The 17,534-nt window shown below is 46.4% G+C and overlaps 1 protein-coding gene across 4 annotated transcripts in view; it reads left to right on the top strand.

The window, feature by feature from the left end:
- Positions 1–7,585: 7,585 nt before the first annotated feature.
- The window catches only part of LOC112114134 (neurabin-1-like), a 68,783-nt gene continuing 58,834 nt past the window's right edge, over positions 7,586–17,534 (top strand). For 3 of the 4 annotated variants that reach the window (XM_024211069.3, XM_024210736.3, XM_024211145.1), the window contains exons 1-2: positions 7,586–7,671; positions 8,566–10,452. In XM_024211069.3, coding sequence (XP_024066837.1) covers positions 8,815–10,452 — 1,638 coding nt within the window. In that variant the 5' untranslated portion in view covers positions 7,586–7,671; positions 8,566–8,814. Of the gene's footprint in view, positions 7,672–7,729; positions 8,168–8,565; positions 10,453–17,534 lie in introns of those variants that run through there. The other variant, XM_024210818.3, reaches the window with a different exon arrangement.

Here is a 17,534-nt window from a genome sequence, read left to right as displayed (position 1 = left end):
ATTCAACAATCTATAATCCATTAACAACCTCACCACCACCACCAAAGCTGCCTTTCCCTCACCCTCCTTTCCTTTCTCTCCTATGATTGGAGGGGTATTAACAAGCCACTTTTCATATTGAATGGCCCCTTAAAATATGAGTTAACTACTTATGCTAAACAGTCTGTTCCATCCTGTATTTATCTAGGACACTGACTCTGAATATACTTCCCAGACCTGAAGAAGAACTCTGTGTAAGCTCGAAAGCTTGTCCCTTTCACCAACAGAAGTTGGTCCAATAAAAGATATTACCTCTCCGACCTTGTCTCTCTAATATCCTGGGGCCACAACATTGCATAAAACTCTGCCTGCAGAAAAAGCTGATAGAAATGTATGTGGAGATGCTATTTAAGTAGTTTCCCTAAAGGTTGGAACTGGAAATCTGCTTTGAATGCTATCTTCTTCAACATAGTTTGCTGTCCTTGCTGAGAGAGCTACATTTTAATACCATTATATGTGAAACTGCAATGTATTTCAGAGTGGAAGAGGGTCTAGTTTGGCTTATTTGTTGATTATGAGAGAGAATATTGGAACAAAAAGTTTTTGTGGCAGTTGGGAATTAGAGTTTATGATTAGCTAGCAGGAGGTAAGAGTGCCTACCCTCATAGCTTCTGCTTTAATAGCAGCATACAGTAAAAGTGCCAATAAAGACTTTTCCTATTTATATATGATTCTTACCAAGTCTATCTCTGGAAAATCTGGCAAAAAGATTACAAAACAGACTGCTTACCTAAAGGAATACATCACTATTTTGCTCAGCATAACACCTTATATATTCTCAAGGTCACCACATCACTTGTCACCATGAATGGTAAAATGATTTGTAAAAATGTTTCATTACAAATAGCTTTTCTTAGGCCTGGTCTACACTACAGAGTTAGGTTGATGCAAGGCAGCTTACACTGACTTAACTCCATAAGCGTCTATGCCAAAATATTGCTACCTCCGATGTAACTCGCCATCTACACTGACTTAATAACTCCAACTCTGCAAGAGGCATAGCGCTTAGGTTGACATAGTTAGGGCAATGCAGTGTCAGTGTAGATACTACATTACTTATGTCAAATGTAGTGGCCTCCAGCAGGTGTCCCATAATGCCCCACTGTGACAGCTCTGGTCACCATTTTGAACTCCACTGCCCCAGCAGCCAGCTACACAGGTATATGCCCTTCCCCTTTTAAAATCCTGCGAATTTTTGAAATTCCATTTCCTGTTTGCGCCACGTGGAGAGTTCACCTAGCAAATGCCCAGCTGACTATGCCAGCTCCACGCTGCAGACGCGCTCCTGCCTAGAGCACACAGGAGGTGATGGATCTCCTGGGTCTGTGGGAAGAAGAAGCTATGCAGGCTCAGCTCCGATCTAACTGTAGAAACTTAGATATCTACAAGCAGATCACTCAGGCATAAGGGAGAAGGGCTAAAAGAGGGACATGCAACAGTGCTGCATGAAAGTCAAGGAGCTGCGGCAGGCATACCAGAAGACAAGGGAGGCTCTCTGGTGCAGAGTCGCAGACTTGCCACTTTTATAACAAGGTGCATGCCATCCTCTGCAGAGACTCCACAACCACTGCAAAAAGTCCTGCGGATACGTGAGGGTAGCTGGAGTCACAGGTTCCCAAAGTGAACAGTGAAGAGGAGGTTTTGGATGAGGAAGAGGAGGAGGAGTTCCAGGACAGGTGACCGGGGGAATCCAATGGCACAGCGAGCCAGGATCTGTTCTTGACTCCAGAGCAGCTGAGCCAGTCCCTACAGTCCAGTGTAGGCGAGCCTGATGCAGGGGAAGGAACTTCTGGTAAGTGTGCAGTTTGCTTTGATATTGCAGGGACACATCTGTTCATTTACTCTTTATTTATCATTTAACCTTTTTAATCAGGAAGAGGTAGTGAAATAATCAAGAGCAGTAGATGCTTCTCATTCCCATGTACAATTAGGCAGAGGGGAACAGTTTGTTTATGTGCACTGGGATATCCTGTGAATCCTCCATAGAGATCTCAAGGAAAGTTTCCTGAAAGTCGTCTGCAATCTTCCGCTGAAGGTTTCAGGGGTGGGGATGGGGGGGCTTGTCTTATTTCTTCCACTGCGGTAGGACACTTTCCCACGCCACTGAGCAATTACTTCAGCAGGCACTATCGCAGCACAGAAGCTAGGAGCATACGGACCCGGTCTGCAGCCAGATGTGTGCAGGAGCTGTTCCCTTTCAGCGTCCGTTACCCTCAGGAGTGAGATTACAGCTAAAATCACCACCCACTGCCTGTAGAAAATGGTGCCAGTATTCAGTTCAATGGCCCTATCCGCATACATATACTCATGCCTGTGGAACACTCCCCCCCACACACACCTTATTGTCACAACTTCTCCACTCCTCCCCTACTCGGGGCCATACTCCCCATGCCTGAGACTGCTGCCGGGCTCTAGGAATTCCAAGGAGAAGTGAGAATGTAGTGCTTGCAACTTGTGTGGATCAAGGGGAGTGAGTTCAGTATACTGTTTCCATTTATCTTGTGAATACACTCACAATAGTACCACTGTGCAGTGTATCTTTGGCAGCTGGAAATGTGGCCTTGAGGGTCTCTCCATCCACACAACCAGCAAAGTGGCTCAGCCAGATAAGGAGGAGAAGGAAGAGAAGGCAGGATGTCATGTTCCAAGAGATCCTGCAAGCCTCTGATACTTCAGATACCAAGCACAGGGCTTGGAGGATCACCATTGTCGACAGAATGGACAAGGATAGAGTGGAGAGGGGAAAAGCACAGGACAAGGAGAGAAACAGGCAGCAGGACATGCTAGCGCTTCTCAAGAGGCAAACAGACATGCTGGAGACTCTTGTTACCTTCAGGGTCAACAGACCCATGCTCAACTCCCTCTGCGGCCCATAGAGAACTGCATTCCATGATCTCCCTACACCCCTCATACATTCCATGTGGTGTCCAGGGCTGCTACTCTAACCCTACCACTCCACCCCGGAGGACAGTAAGAGACGATCACAGCTGCACATACACTGACCTGTGAGAGACACGGTGTATGTATTTGTGAAATGAAAATGACTGTTCTTTCCCTTTCAAAGGTTCTTTCCCTTGAATTCAGTTATTAATATGTTTGTTTGCATAGGTTTGGAATAAAAGTCTAGATATAGAAACTGAAATCATCTTTATTAGTTTACAACATATGCTGGCTGGGTCTCACATCATTCAGAGATAATAGCAATAGGTACATGTGCAATGTTATATTACTATACACACAGCATTCATTATAAGGTTCATACCTGAGTGCAAAAAAACAAGGCCAGGCAGAGCACAGTACAGCAACACACATTACTGTGGCTCACTATTAAAACAGTTTTTCGATGCCTCCCTGAGGTGAATAGCTCCCCATTGAACTCTTCTTATAGCCCTGGTATCTGGCTGCTCAAAATCAGCAGACAGCTGTTCCACCTCCTCCCTCCACCCCAGCAGAAACTTTTCTCCCTTTGCTTCACAGTATTATGAAGCACCCACCAGGCAGCTATAACCATAGGGATATTTTTTTCACTGAGGTCTAATCTCAAGAGTAGACAGTGCCAGCGGTCTTTCAAACAGCCAAAGACACATTCAACTGTCATTCTGCACTGGCTAAGCCTCTAGTTGAAGTGCTCTTTGCTGCTATCGGGGTGGCCGGTGTATAGCTTCATGAGTCATGGGAGTAAGGGGTAGACTGGGTCTCTCAGGATCACTAATGGCATTTCAACATCCCCAATAATGATCCTCTGGTCTGGAAAGAAAGTCCCTGCTTGCAGCTTTCTGAACAGGCCTGTGTTCTTAAAGATGTATAGTCATGCACCTTCCCTGACCACCCTGCATTGATGTTGGTAACAAGTCCCCAGTAATATACCAGCACTTGCAATACCATAGAAAAGTAACCCTTTCTGTTGATTTACTCTGTGGCAAGGTAGTCTGGTGCCAAAATAGGGGTATGTGTGCCATCTATCACCCTACCTCAGTTTGGGAACCCCATTGCTGGAAATGAGCCTGCACAAATCTGTTATGTCCTGCACATTGCCCAGAGTCACAGTCCTTCGTGGCAGGACCTGATTAATGGCTTTGCACACTTGCATCACAACAACCCCCACAGTGGATTTCCCAACTCCAAATTGATTCCCGACTGATCAGTAGCAATCTGACGTTGCAAGCTTCTACACAGCAGTCACCACTCGTTTCTCCACTGTCAGTGCAGCTCTCATTTTGGTGTCATTGTGCCATATGGATGGGGTGAGCTCCGCAAACACTTCCAGGAATGTGGCCTTGCGCAAGTGAAAGTTCTGCAGCCAATGCCCATCATCCCATACCTGCATAACGATGCAATCCCACCAGTCAGTGCTTGTTTCTCAGGCCCAGAACCGGTGCACCACCATCTGCAGCTGCTCTGTAAATGCCAACAACAACCATGAATTGTTTCTTTCTATGTCTCACAGCAAGGCAGCCTCCAAGGAATTGTCTTGTTCTGCCACCTGGCTCCTCTGGCGGCTCTGCAAATACTGCAAGATCAGGCACGTTGTGCTCACAACACCATCACTATAGTGCAGAGCTGTGTAGGATCAGGCGTCTCACAGCTATGGCAGATGCACAGATCTGTGGGGCTTTTGAAACGAGGCATGAAACATTATGGGATGCAGATAAAATTATGAGATGGAGAAAACTACATCATGATGCTGAAACCGTGTTCCAAATCAGCCCTGTGCAACTTGTTTGCTTCCATGAGGCATTGCAAACCCTTCCCAAAACACCCTGCGCTAGATGGTGGCAAGTTGCACAGTGGGATAGATACCCACTGTGATGTTGCACTCCATATAATTTTATGAAAATATGCTAATGAGTGTGAATATAATGTAACTGGAATATGCTTCATGCAAAAGGTCTCTTGTAAGGTATCATTACAAAGCTTATAATCTACTCAGTGTGGTCATCCTGTTTGTATAAATGTATCATTCTTGTATCTGAACTAGAAATATGAAATATAACTCTGAGGTCCTATTGTAATTATGCAATTATGCCATTGATGATGGTTTGGAATCTTGATGGCTCCCATCAACTAGGACAATTGATTATGCAGGGTTCTGAAGACCCAAACTGGCAGAGAAAACAGGCTCAGAGGTAGTCTTAGCACATCAGGTGACAGTCCCAAGGGGGTCTCTATGACCGAACCTGTCACACCCATGGTGCACTGCTCTCTGCATGAATGCAAGCCTTGGTAGTGAGGACATGCACTGCTTACACAAAGAGCATACTGTGGACATGCAAAAGTGATTTAATTACTGCGGCGGCTATACGTCAACTTTGGTCGACTTAATTTTGTATTGTAGACTTGCCCTTTAGTCTAGTTCTGGAGGCAGCCACATGATGAAAAGCTGTATCATTTTTTGACATTGGCAATGTGTAAAAACAATGGAAGAGACTGTAAACTAATTTCCACTCTGCTTTATTATCAGAAGAAAAATTTTGAAGTTTAACATCTATTTAAATATTAAAGAAACATCATGTTTAAATATTTGTGTTATTTTTTACTGCTGCTAAACTATTATTAAAACAGATTAGAAATTGCTTTATGGTTTTAGGACTAAATCCTAGATATTCTGGGCATTGCAATGCCCACTAAAGCCAACAGGAAATCAGCTGAGAAGTACTCATCTAATCAAAATTGTTCTGATAGAACAGTTTTCCATTGGAAAATGATGATTCAATGAAATCAAAATGTCCTGCAGGAATAAATAATAAATATAATATAATATAATAATATACAGCTAATTATTGATAAGGATGAAATGAATGTTGTTTTGATTTCCAAAATTAACTTTTGGAATTCCCATTTCATGGGAATTTTGCATTTTTGTTCCAATTCAAAACCAAAAAACAAACAAACAAAAAAGGAATTTCCCACAGAACAAGAATTCTGGGTTCTGACCAGCTCTATCAATCTTTCAGCATTGTCTCAGTCACTGATGCCAAGTGCTCTTTGATTCTTTAAAGACTCTTCTGGCTCCTTAGTGTGCTTTCATATGTGTCATATGTGAATGTCTATTCCAGGAAGCAGACAATAGGCCAGATTTTCCCCTTAATTACATCCAGGCAACCAGGCTGAAGTCACTGGTGTTGCCTGGGTGTACTTGAAGAGAGAATTTGATATACGCAATATTATTTATGCGGAATGTCAGTTTCTATTGTCTAACAGTAGTAGCAGCCCCTCAGAGGCTGCAGCTCCTCCTACACTGTAATCCACAATATAGATAGCCTGCACAGAAGAGTAAAGGGGTGCTTTAAGCTCATTTACTTCCCTGTGCAGTCTCAGATATGTACAGCAAGCCATGATCTTGCCCAGAGAGTGAAGAAAGCTGTTATTAGCATATTTAACTCTGAGGAAATCAGCAACAGGTGTACACTTACCAGCCATGTATATTACAATATTATTCCAAACACAAAACAGCCCATTTTTGGTTTCTATGCTCTCAGTTAACTGTGTGCATAAGGTGGCTAGAAGCCTTTTCCTATTAAACCTCCCACTCCATTCCTTCCACTCTCTCTCACTCCATTCCTTCCATTCTCCTCTGAATAGGCTTGATTCAACTCTATTGAAGTTATTGAAGTCAATGGGACTTACCTGACTGATAATTATACAATATTTGGATTCTGATATTTACTTTTTCTGATTTTTGGTGTTTACAATTTTGCATATTCAAAAATCGTGAGATTTTTAAAAATATATTTTTCTTTGCCTTCTGATTCATTGTTCAACATTTTCCCTGCTGCAACCAGAAAGGCTGGATTTGTTTTTTAATATAAATTAAGATTGTCACATAACTTTGGGGGCTGGGACTTTCAGAAAAAAACCCAAATATCTCCAGAGTTGACAGCACTGTGTTTATTTTTAGGTAAACTGACTCTTTTTAGGTAAAACATTATTATTTGTGTTTAAAAAATGTTTTTTCTTCGCTCCATGGCTGCGATCCTGCAAGGAGACACGTGCGTCTGTAGGGAGCAGTTTGCGGGATTGGGTCTCCTGTGCATCCCAAAAAACCTTTGGGGGCACAACCATCCCTTCCAACTCTGCCAAACAGCTCTAGTGTAGAAGTACCAAGATATTTTTTGCGAGGGGGGCCGGAAATTTTATTTTAACATTTAGCGTTTTGAAAAGGTTTTTGCTTCAGTTCAGGAATTACGGGGGAAATCCCGAGACGCGCTGATCGCCTGGCCCCTGAGTTCAACAGGAGCTGAGTCTCATCAACCCCTCAGAAGCGGGCCCGGTGGAAATGGGAGCTACTGGCTCCAGGAGCGGGACCGATATCGGCTACTATGGGGAAACCATAGATCAGGGAGAATCAGCCTTAGGGCTCAGGGCTCCTCTCAGCAGCCGGGAGCAGAGTGACCTAGACACACCAGCGCTCTGCTACCCTTCCCCAGATGGTATCATCCCAACCAAGCCCTTATCCCAGCGTGGTATATCCCAGCGGAGGAGGAGCTTCTCTCGCCACCCCTCCTCCCCCCAGTGTGGAGCGGAATAGGCTCGTGCTCGTCGCGCCAGTCTTTGTGTGGGAGCGCGCGGGCGCCACACACGGGGAAGGAGGGGGCGCCGGGCAGAGTGAGTCGGACGGGCGTGATGCAGACGGTGAGTGGGGCGGGGAAAGGAGTTCGGGCTGCGGCTGCCCGGGGGTGGGTAACGATGGCGCTGTGCGTGCGGCCGCTGGGCGGCCGGGAGAGCTGAGGGAGGGAGCCGGGCAGCACCCCCCGCCCCCAGCTGGGCTGGAAAGTTTGGGGTGAGGTGCTGGGAAGCGGGGGTCGGCTCTCTGGTGAGCCCGGCTCCCGCCCCACGAGTCCCGGCGGCTCCTCGGGCTCCCAGCCCGGCAGGAGGCGGCTCCTCCTCGGAGGACTCGCTCTCCTGGGACGCTCCAACTCGGGGCCGAAACTTGTGGTTTTTCCCTTCCGGGCAGCGCGGGGCGCCCGGAGCCGCGAGGGGCGGGCGGCGGGCCGGGCCGGGCCGAGCAAGCTGTCCCCCAGGGCGCCGCGGGAGCGAGTCTGGGAGCGCTGCGCCCCTGGGACACCACGCCGCGGGGCCGGCGCACGGGAGGGGCCAGTCTGGCCGCAGCTGCTCAGACTGGAGCGGGGTGGGTTAGCCAGCGTGTCCCCCGGCAACCGGGGTGGGTGGGACAAGCACTGGGGCGGGTTGGCTTTGGCCGCCCCGTAGGACATGGGGTGGCCCGTGGGAGGCGAATCCGTGCCGGCTGTGGAGGGCGTGGTGGGCCGTGGCACCCCCGGAGGGCATGGAGTGAGAGTGACACACTCACTGAGTGTTAGTCTGGCGCTGCACTTCACGTTCTTCATGGGCCGGGCAGGCAGACCTGTAGAGAGCTTGATCTGCCCTTTCCTTGCAGGGACTGGGGACACAATGGGCTTATTTCTTGCCCTTCCTCAGGGTGGGAAATTCCCTTTGAAGCCCTTTCAGACGCATGTCACACACTGGTGAGGTCCCAAGTAAATTAAATTATTCTTTCTCTCTCTGCAGATGGCTTTCTGGATACCATGATCAGCAGAGGATTTAATATATATATCCAGATATGTCCTGATCTCTCTCCCATAACTCATTTCAATGTGAGCATGGAAGAATAACTCAGCTAGAGGCGGCTTTTCAAGTCTTATCCTTTCCAAGCCACAATAGGATCATATCTAGGCAGTGTGGGGGTGGCAGAGGCTGTTGGTGCTGTGGATTTTCCTCCACATTCTTTGCCCAGAGTGGGGGTCTCTGTTTCTGACAATGATGAAAACTGAAGGCAAAGGAGAAAGGACTCTGAGAAGTGCTTCTCCACACAGAAATACTTATAAATCCGATTTCCATGCCATCAAATGCTCCTTCGATGGGGTAAACATCCCTGAAAATGCTTCCAACAAAGTGGGCCCCCAGCAGAAGCTGAACACCACCTCCAGTGGAGGGGGGAATGACCCACATAGCCGAGGCAGAGCTGCCACCTATGGCAACAGAGTACACAAGATCAAAAACATGTTCCTGCAGATGGGGGGCTCCTCTGCCACACCACCGTGTGAAAGCAGCTCCCCCACTGAGGCCAAGATCATCAGTAAGGCAGTACCAACTGATCTTGTACCTTCTCCCAGCAGTCCATCTTTCCACAGTGTCCAAAAAAATAACCTCCTTAATACCAGCCCCTGCTGCAGCCCCCTGGACTCACTGCCTGTGTCTTCCATGGGTGACAAAATCATCCGCAGCAAAGATGAAGGTGATTTGGATAAAGCTGCCTTGGCAGAAAAGTTTTCTGAGACCAGGAAACTTTTCGAGAGGAACATAAAGCAGCGGAGCTCAGTTGACAGATATTCTCCCAGCAAATGTGAAAGAAGTGAAGATAAGACGAGACATGGTTCAGCCTCTCCTGACTGCAGCAGTGTGGTGGATCATTTTAATTTCAATATAGATGTGATCCCTCATATGGCCCTGGAAAGAGCTGAAAGTCAAGGCGATGATGAGCACAGGCAGCAGCATCTCAGTGGTGGCCCGAGATCCTCCTCTTTGAATGCAGGACCAATTTCTAGGCGGCTGGAAAGTTTTCTTGGTGACAGTGACACTGAAGAATCCAAAGAAATTTCCAAAAGTAAGGGCACCCCAAGTCAAGGGTATATGCTCCCCTGTAGCTGGAAGTCACCTGCTGCTATTGAAGGATGCACGGAGGAGAGTCCATGCCCCAAAGAGCCTGTTTGTCTCAGTAGCAGCAGCAGGGATGAGCTGAGTCAGTCACCTGAAGAAGTGCATACAAGGGAGCAAGTGGCTCCTGGGAGGGGCCAGCAGGATGTGAACAACACATCTGATAAGGAGGCCAAGTGGTTAGGTGACAGTGCCCCCCCACAGATCTCCCAGGTAGAGATGGTTCGGGCTGAACTGGTTGCGGTGCAAAAAGAAACCTCAGGGAATAAAGAAGATACCTTGAGGAAAGATAGTGTCTTTCATGGGGAACAACCACTCAGGCACCAAACTGGGGAAGAGAACAATCATTCATTTGGAGGACTGGAAGAGGTAACAGTATGCAGTGAGCCCAGTCAGAAAAAAATAAGAGAGGGAATGTCTCTGAAGGAGGTTCTTATCACACAGGTGCCGGACAATCTAGAACAGGAGGGAGACACTGAAGAGGAGGAGGAGGAGCATGTGGTGGAAAATCAGAGAGAGAAGTTCATTGCATTTTCTGTCAGTGCTTTTGGAATAGAGAATGCAGGTTTTGATGATGACCGGGATACAGAGTCTGAAAACCAGGGCCCTGAAGGTAAAGAAACATTGGAGGGGGAAGAGGAGTATACCTATGACAGTGATTATGAGGAGTTTCCTGGGCTCTCTGAAGAGGAAGATCCTGAGCCGGACAGAAGAGTCAAGTTTTCAACTGCCCCTATCAAGGTAAAGTATGTCGTAATGGTGTTTTGCTTTGTTTCTAAACATGTTCTTAACCATACAGGAAGTCCATTTTGATTATGCACCTTTCAGAACTTTTAAAGTGGTGTTTATATTTCTTATTGTATTAGATTAAATTGCAAAATGAAGCAATATTGAATAGAGTTGTAAACAAGAATTACCACCTCTACAGTTCATTGCAAAATTCTTCAGGATTTCAACCCCCTCTCTACCTGGGGTCATCTAGCAAACCTGAGTTATTCCAGCTGTACTTTAAATGCAAGGGATGTGTGTGATTATTCAGCATACTTTTCTCTATTAGATGATGATATTCAGGGGATACGGATTTCATCTATGTTATAGTCATGATTTTTACGGTGTTAGGGCTTGCTTTCCCTCCTTTTGAACTGCGGGACCTAAAAAGGGTCTAGTCTATGCTGTAATTCCTATAGTGGAGGACCCCATAGTTTCCCAACATGGCTAAGACACAGTTGTGTGCTATCAACCTGTTAGTTAAAACTGTTCTAATCATGTTCCCAAACCTATTCTGCTGAAGTAGATGTTTGCAGGGCAGTAGCATGGTTCAGGTACAGAGTTAGTAATTGGCTTGATCCTAATTAAACTCTGGGACCGAACTGTGTTGTCTGTGAAGGAAAAATGATTTATTTATTTTTTACTTGTGATTTGTGTTAAGCTGTATTTGGATGGAAATTGGAATTCAATTAAAATGCACAAAAAGAGCATTTTAAAATTATGTATTAGTTAAATAAAACTACCTTAAATGTGTTGGATACATAAAAAAAGACATTTGTCAAAACCTGTTTTGCATTTAAAGCTGATTTATTAAACAGAGGGAGTATTATCTGAAGTTAGCAAATTGAACTGATTGTTTCTCATACACACTATGACTAAGGCCAGAAGGGACCACCAGATCATCTAGTCTGACCTGTGTATCACAGGCCACCAACACCACCCGCACCCTAAGCTCAACAGCCAAAATTAGATCAAGGTTTTACAATCACAGAAGACTAGTCTACTATGTGCCACAGGCAGAGAATAGGAGGGGCTGAGGTGCACCAGTGCCTGAGACCCTCGCAATGGCAGGGGAATGACGCAGTGTGATACACCCAGAAAATCCTGGCAAGCGATGCACGCCCACATGCTGCAGAGCAGGGCAAAAAATCAAAATGTCACTGCTAATCTGGCATGGAGAAACATTTCTTCCCCACCCCAAATATGGTGATCAGTTAGACCTTGAGCATGTGAGCAAGAACCAGCCAGCCAAGTACCCGAGAGAGAGAATGTTCGGTGCCACCTGTGAGCCCTGGCCCTCTCCCTCCAATATCTCATCTTTAGCTGTGGCCATCCCTATGTCGTGTCTGCTGCTCTTCCCCTCTTTTAGCTTTCTGGTGGCTGCAAGGAGAATAGCTTTACTATTTCCCCTCCTCCCCCCCGCCTCCAAAGCCTCAGTCTTGTTCTATAGCCTCTGGCTTGTAGATATCTGATAAATTTAAAGCATCTCAAAATGCATACTCTGGATGTTTTGAAGGGAGACACATTCGCTCTCTGTTCTACAGTCTCATCCCATTGCTTCCTGGTTGTTGGGTGGCGGGAGGGAGGCAGATGGGGAGGGGGTAGTCTTTGCTGCTTTACTGCTTCCCAGCTTCTCTTTTTGGGGAGGGGAAATAGCTTGAGTGCCTGACTGTACTGTTGTTCAGAGTTTCTCAAGCAACAGTAGCATGAAACTGATCTTATTCTTATCACTTTTCATTGTGCTGTTCAAATCCCTATGCTCAACACTGAAACCAACAAAATTCTGAGCAGCAGAAGAGGCACTGTAGCTGGGTGAGGACTTAGGAAGCCAACATTGCATTAGTTTACGGTGCATTTAAGCTTGGAGGGTTATCTTCTCAGCCAGGAGGGTTAGAGGTGTTTTTAAATAAAAGCATAGATTCTGCAGATACTGTCAGATAGGTAGTAGGAATCTTTCCCCTAGGTGAGTAGATTTTTCAAGCCCTACTGCTTTGTGGTGTCTGTGGAGATACCGGGTACTGAGCAAGTGACTTGTTTTTCCTCTGACATCGCAGAGGGTGGGTGGTATTGACTGATTGCTCATCTGCTTTTAGGATGATGTTGAAGACCACCTGTTTGTTCTATTATCTCTCCTGTTCAGAGTATTTGTGAAGCCACTAAGGAAGATCATGAGATGGTTTGAGTGGCAATGCCAGTATAATGATGACACTTAGCTCTACATCGCCTTATTGCACCTGCATGAAATAACGTTTGCTTTTTCCCTATTTTTGATCAAGTTGGGATATGGATAAGAGCTACTCAACCTGGAAAGTAGAAAGGTGGAAACAGATTCTGGTAATGGAAGTGGTAGTAGTAAAGGGCAGTCCTGGAAGCAGTATCTGTATGTCTTTTCAGGGGTTCACAGTTTTGAATCCTGGAGAGACTGAGGATTCCAAAAGATAACTGCAGTAGCTAAGAGTATTCTTTCATCTTTGTTTGACAAGGAGGATGTGGTGTTTTCTGATGGATAACTTGAGTGAGTTTGAGTTTCGTGTGTGGCCTTTGTTTTTTTTCCTCTTGGTGTTCTGAGTTAGATAATTTATTTTTACAACTAATCTACAGTTCTTATGTGATGGGTGCATTTTTAAACTTAAAAGATATATAAAATCTAATTAAGTTGCAGAATTCATAGGTGGTATACTCATTTTTTTGGATCTGATTATTAATAATTTGAGAAATCAATGAAAGTTCTTAATGTTTATATCTAGAAACAGACTGAAAAGTGAGCAAAATACAGGATTGAGTATTCAAAGTTATGAACAACTTAAGTCTCTTCTTAAAAATATTTAGGTTAACTTTCTTGAACTATATGAATAGCTGTGAATTAATACAGAATATACGTTATCACCTAACCTGTGTTACCTTAAAGACATCTAACTTGTTTTCCAGCATGGGATTCATTTTTCTGAATGTGGTAAACTGCAATTAAAATGTTTAATTGTTTACATAAGGTATTTTTGATTTTTAGAAGTTTTCATACCTACTTTTTAAAATCCTGTTTTGGTTCTAACCATAGACCTTCTTGGACCTTCTTTTCCAGTGAGATCTTAACAGGCTGGAAAGAAAAATTTTAATCTGACACTTGCTATGTTAATACTTTGGCATTTGTTGTTTGAAGCCTGAGAGGTTTCATTTTTTGGCAGTGGAATGTCCATTCTTCTCACAAATGCTTTGACTTCTGTCCTCTTTGTATCTCCTCATATGATCCTTTTGGGCAACGTTAGACTTGATCCTTGGCCCCTTTGAACCCGATACACTGCATCCTTTATTCTTGTCAGTACTATATAAAATCCTTCCTAACTTTTTATTTTAAGAGAGTGTGAAAACAAATAATCAAGTTAAGACAGGTGTTTGGTGTTCCAGATTATGTTCAGAGAGTCTCTTAAAGTTGATTAAGGGATTTGCTGAAATGGGGGCAAGGGGATGCAATTAGAATAGGGCTACGATTGCTTGGCCGGTAGAATACAAAGTAAGAAATACTTAAGTCATTATTTCCAAGACACTGTGTCTAAATATTACAAAACTAGTCATTTTCTACATGGATGTAATTAGGGTTTTGGTAAATCAATGTGCCAGGGAGGAGGGCTGGAGTTGCTGGTTGAAGGGGCTGACTTGAGAAACCTTACCTGCAGTGATTCTCTCTGCTTTGCTCTCTACTACCACAAACATTTTTTCCCAGTCATCCTCCTTGGTATGAGCAGTCTCTTCCTGCTGCTTTCTCTTACCCTAGAAGCAGCAGTGGATGATAGTATGTGCTTTCATCAGATGCCTGGGACTTTTGGCACAAAGCTGACCCCAGAGTCTATGCTACGGTGGCTGCTGACAGTAGGTGGGATGAGAGCTTGGCTGCCTTGTCTGGGAAAGGATGTATATCCATTGAAACAGCCATAGAGGAGCATAACATAGTGGGGGGAAAAGCCAATTTGAAGTAGAAGTGTCAAGAATTGGGTTGGCATGGAATCTGGGTCTTGTACTTCGGAGGTGGCACAGATGTTCTGATCAGTCCTAAAAGCGCCTTTTTCTCAATGTTTCAGTGTGGTAACTTAGGGCATATCTACATGTACGGCGCTGCAGTGGCACAGCTGCGTTGATCCAGCTGCAGTGTGTCTGGTGAAGATGCTCTATGCTGACGGGAGAGAGCTCTCCTGTGGGCATAATAAAACCAACTCTGCAAGCAACGGAAGCTCTCCCGTTGACATAGCACTGTCTAGAATGGCACTTATGTTGGGGTAATAGAAGTAGTGTCTAAGCTGTGGCACATAAGCCACTTTTGGCACTTCAGGGCAACTGTTAGTCCTGGGGGAATTCTGCGCCCTGCGCAATGCAGAATTTGCACAGAAATTAATATTATGCACAGAATTTCCTTCTCTTCCAGCCCACCTCACCCCCCCTGAAATAGGCTGCAGAGCTGCTGGCTGTCACCAGGGGGCACTGGACCTGGACCCACAGAGCTTAGCTGTCAGAGAGGAAAGGGGAAGGGTTCCCAGCAGCTGTAGTTCCCAGCACACCCTGAAGGAAGGAGGAGGCTTACAGGAAACTTTGTACAAGCGTGGGACCTAGCATCAGGCTGTTTCTCCTTGTGGATCACTGGCTCTGGGGGGGAAAGGGGTGCGAGTGTCTGGCCTGGGGAGGTCCCACAGTTGGATGGGAGGGGGAGCGTGAGTATCTGGGCTGGGGGGGCGCCCCACGGCTAGGCTCTGGGGAGTAGGGAGTGTCTGGGCTGCGGGGGTGCCCTGTGGTTGGGTTCTGGGGGTATTGGACACGTGCAAGTGTCTGGGCTGGGGTGTGCCCTGCGGCTGGGCTCTGGGGGAGGGGTGCATGCAACTGTCTGGGCTCTGGGGGGAAGGGTTGTGGGTTTCTGGGCTGGGGGGGGGCGGTGGCTGGGCTCTGGGGGAGGGGGTGCGTGCGAGTGTCTGGGCTGGAGGGATGCCCCATGGCTGGGCTCTAGGGGGAAGGGTTGTGGGTTTCTGGGCTAGGGGTGTGCCCCGTGGCTGGGCTCTGGGGAATAGGGGGCAGAGAAACAGGAACTGGATTATTGTAGGGGTTTCCTTAACTCTACTCCTGGAGGAATTTTTTTGTTTCTGTTGTTAGACATAGTTGCTGAAATGTATTTTGAAAAAAATTACCAAAATAATTGAAACGGTCATGATTATAAAGTATTATTTTGACAAAATCGGCAGAATTTTTATTTTTTGGCGCAGAATTCCCCCAGGAGTAAGCTGTGTTAAGAAGAAAACCTTATATTTGATTATTAATTGAAAAAGTTACCTGAGCCATGACCAATTAAAAAATGGAACCGTTTAAACTAGCCATATAATTATGGTACACTCCCTTCCCTGTAATCCCAAAAGTAGCACTGATTGAGCTGGGAGTTCCCTGAGCATTCCTGCTGCCCGTCAGCTCCTGTGCTAGACATCTTCTGAATTGCAGGAAGGGAGGAGCAAGTACCTCTGGTTGCTCCCTTGTTAAGTTCCCTTCTGGGATGTGGGAGTCCTAGGAAGAGCAGGATAAGAGCCTGACTGATTCTGCCTGAGCCTAAGGGAGTACTCCACAGCAGCCGATGAGAAGGGAGAAAGAGAAGATGAGAAATAGCAACTAGTTCTAGTTCACTACTTCCTCATTCCCAGTGTAGGCCAAGTCTACTGTGATTTATTTTTCCTTTTTCTATCCCACTCTTCTTTACTGCTTCTGGCCAGTCATTTTAGTGCCTTTTTCCCTACCTGGGTGATATAGCTAGACAGATCCCAGAATCCACACTGGTGGAAACAAACACACAGGAAAACAAGTTTAATGTCACCATTTTTTGTCTTTGGACCAATATTGATGTAATCTACCTTTGGACTAAAGGCGTAGAAGTGGCTAGAACTTGGCAGTGCAGTATAGGCTTGGCAGGATTAGATTTAACTCAGTAGATGTTCCTAAAGGTTGATTTCAGCGGACACACTGAAATCAATGAAAAAAATCCATTGGTAACAGTGAGAACAGCTTCCCCAACATACCTTGCGCCTGCAGCGATTGGGTGTCCCCAGTCCTGTGCAGGGAGCCCTCTGTAACCTCCCCCGTCACTGGAGTGAGAGAGCGAGGCCAGTGACACCCAATCCTTGCAGGCACAAGGTGTGGAGAAGACTGCGGTCTTGGCAAGCAGAGCAGAGACCCCCCCCCCAGACCAGGACTTGGAGGAGGAGGATGAGCCCTCAGCTGCAGGGGATGCCACCCTGCTCCTGAATGGCTCCATCCCCAGGCAGAAGCCATTCAGCAACAGGCTTGTTGTCCTCCTTGTTGTCCTGGCTGGGTTTCTCTGCTCTACCTCACCAAGACCGCAGCCTCCCCCACACATTGTGCCTGCAAGGATTGTGTGTCACCGGCCCCACAGCCATGCAGGGAGCCCTCTGCAGCTCCGCTGTCATGGCCTTACTCAGGGCCGTCCGTAGCCATTTTGATGCCCTACGCAACTCCCTTGCTGCACTTCCCGCCGCCGGTGAATGCAGGCCCAACCCTGCTGCAGTTCTCAGGGGAGTGGGGGCGAGTCTGGGGCAGAGCAGGGGTGGGAAGAGGTGGGGCGGAGCAGGGGTGGGGGCCATGGGGAAGGGGCGGAGCAGGGGTGGGGGCCATGGGGAAGAGGCAGAGCAGGAGCTGGAGGAGCACGCAGCTACATAGGGCACCAGGAAATTTGAGCTGCATACTTTGCGTATGAGTAGGGACAGCCCTGGCCTTACTCACCATCCAGGAATGTGGGTGCCCTTGGGCAGGAACTGTTTCAGCAGCGGGGTGGCCTCCCCTGCTGCCGGGGACTTGTCCTCCCCCTAACCTTATACCTTGATTTTATTTATTTTTTCAGCATAAAACTATATATTTAAGCATGAACATTTTCATTCATTGTAAATAAAAAACACTGTCAATATAGTATTTATTTCTTCTCCTTTGTGGTCTGCCATCTTAGTCATAGAATATCAGGGTTGGAAGGGTCCTCAGGAGGTCATCTAGTCCAACCCCCTGCTCAAAGGAGGACCAATCCC

This window comes from Terrapene carolina, unplaced genomic scaffold (genome assembly GCF_002925995.2).
Source record: "Terrapene carolina triunguis isolate 2854851 unplaced genomic scaffold, T_m_triunguis-2.0 Scaffold62, whole genome shotgun sequence".
NCBI lineage: Eukaryota > Metazoa > Chordata > Testudines > Emydidae > Terrapene > Terrapene triunguis.
Note: the sequence above shows the minus strand (reverse complement) of the source record. Positions and strands in the feature narration are given on the sequence as shown.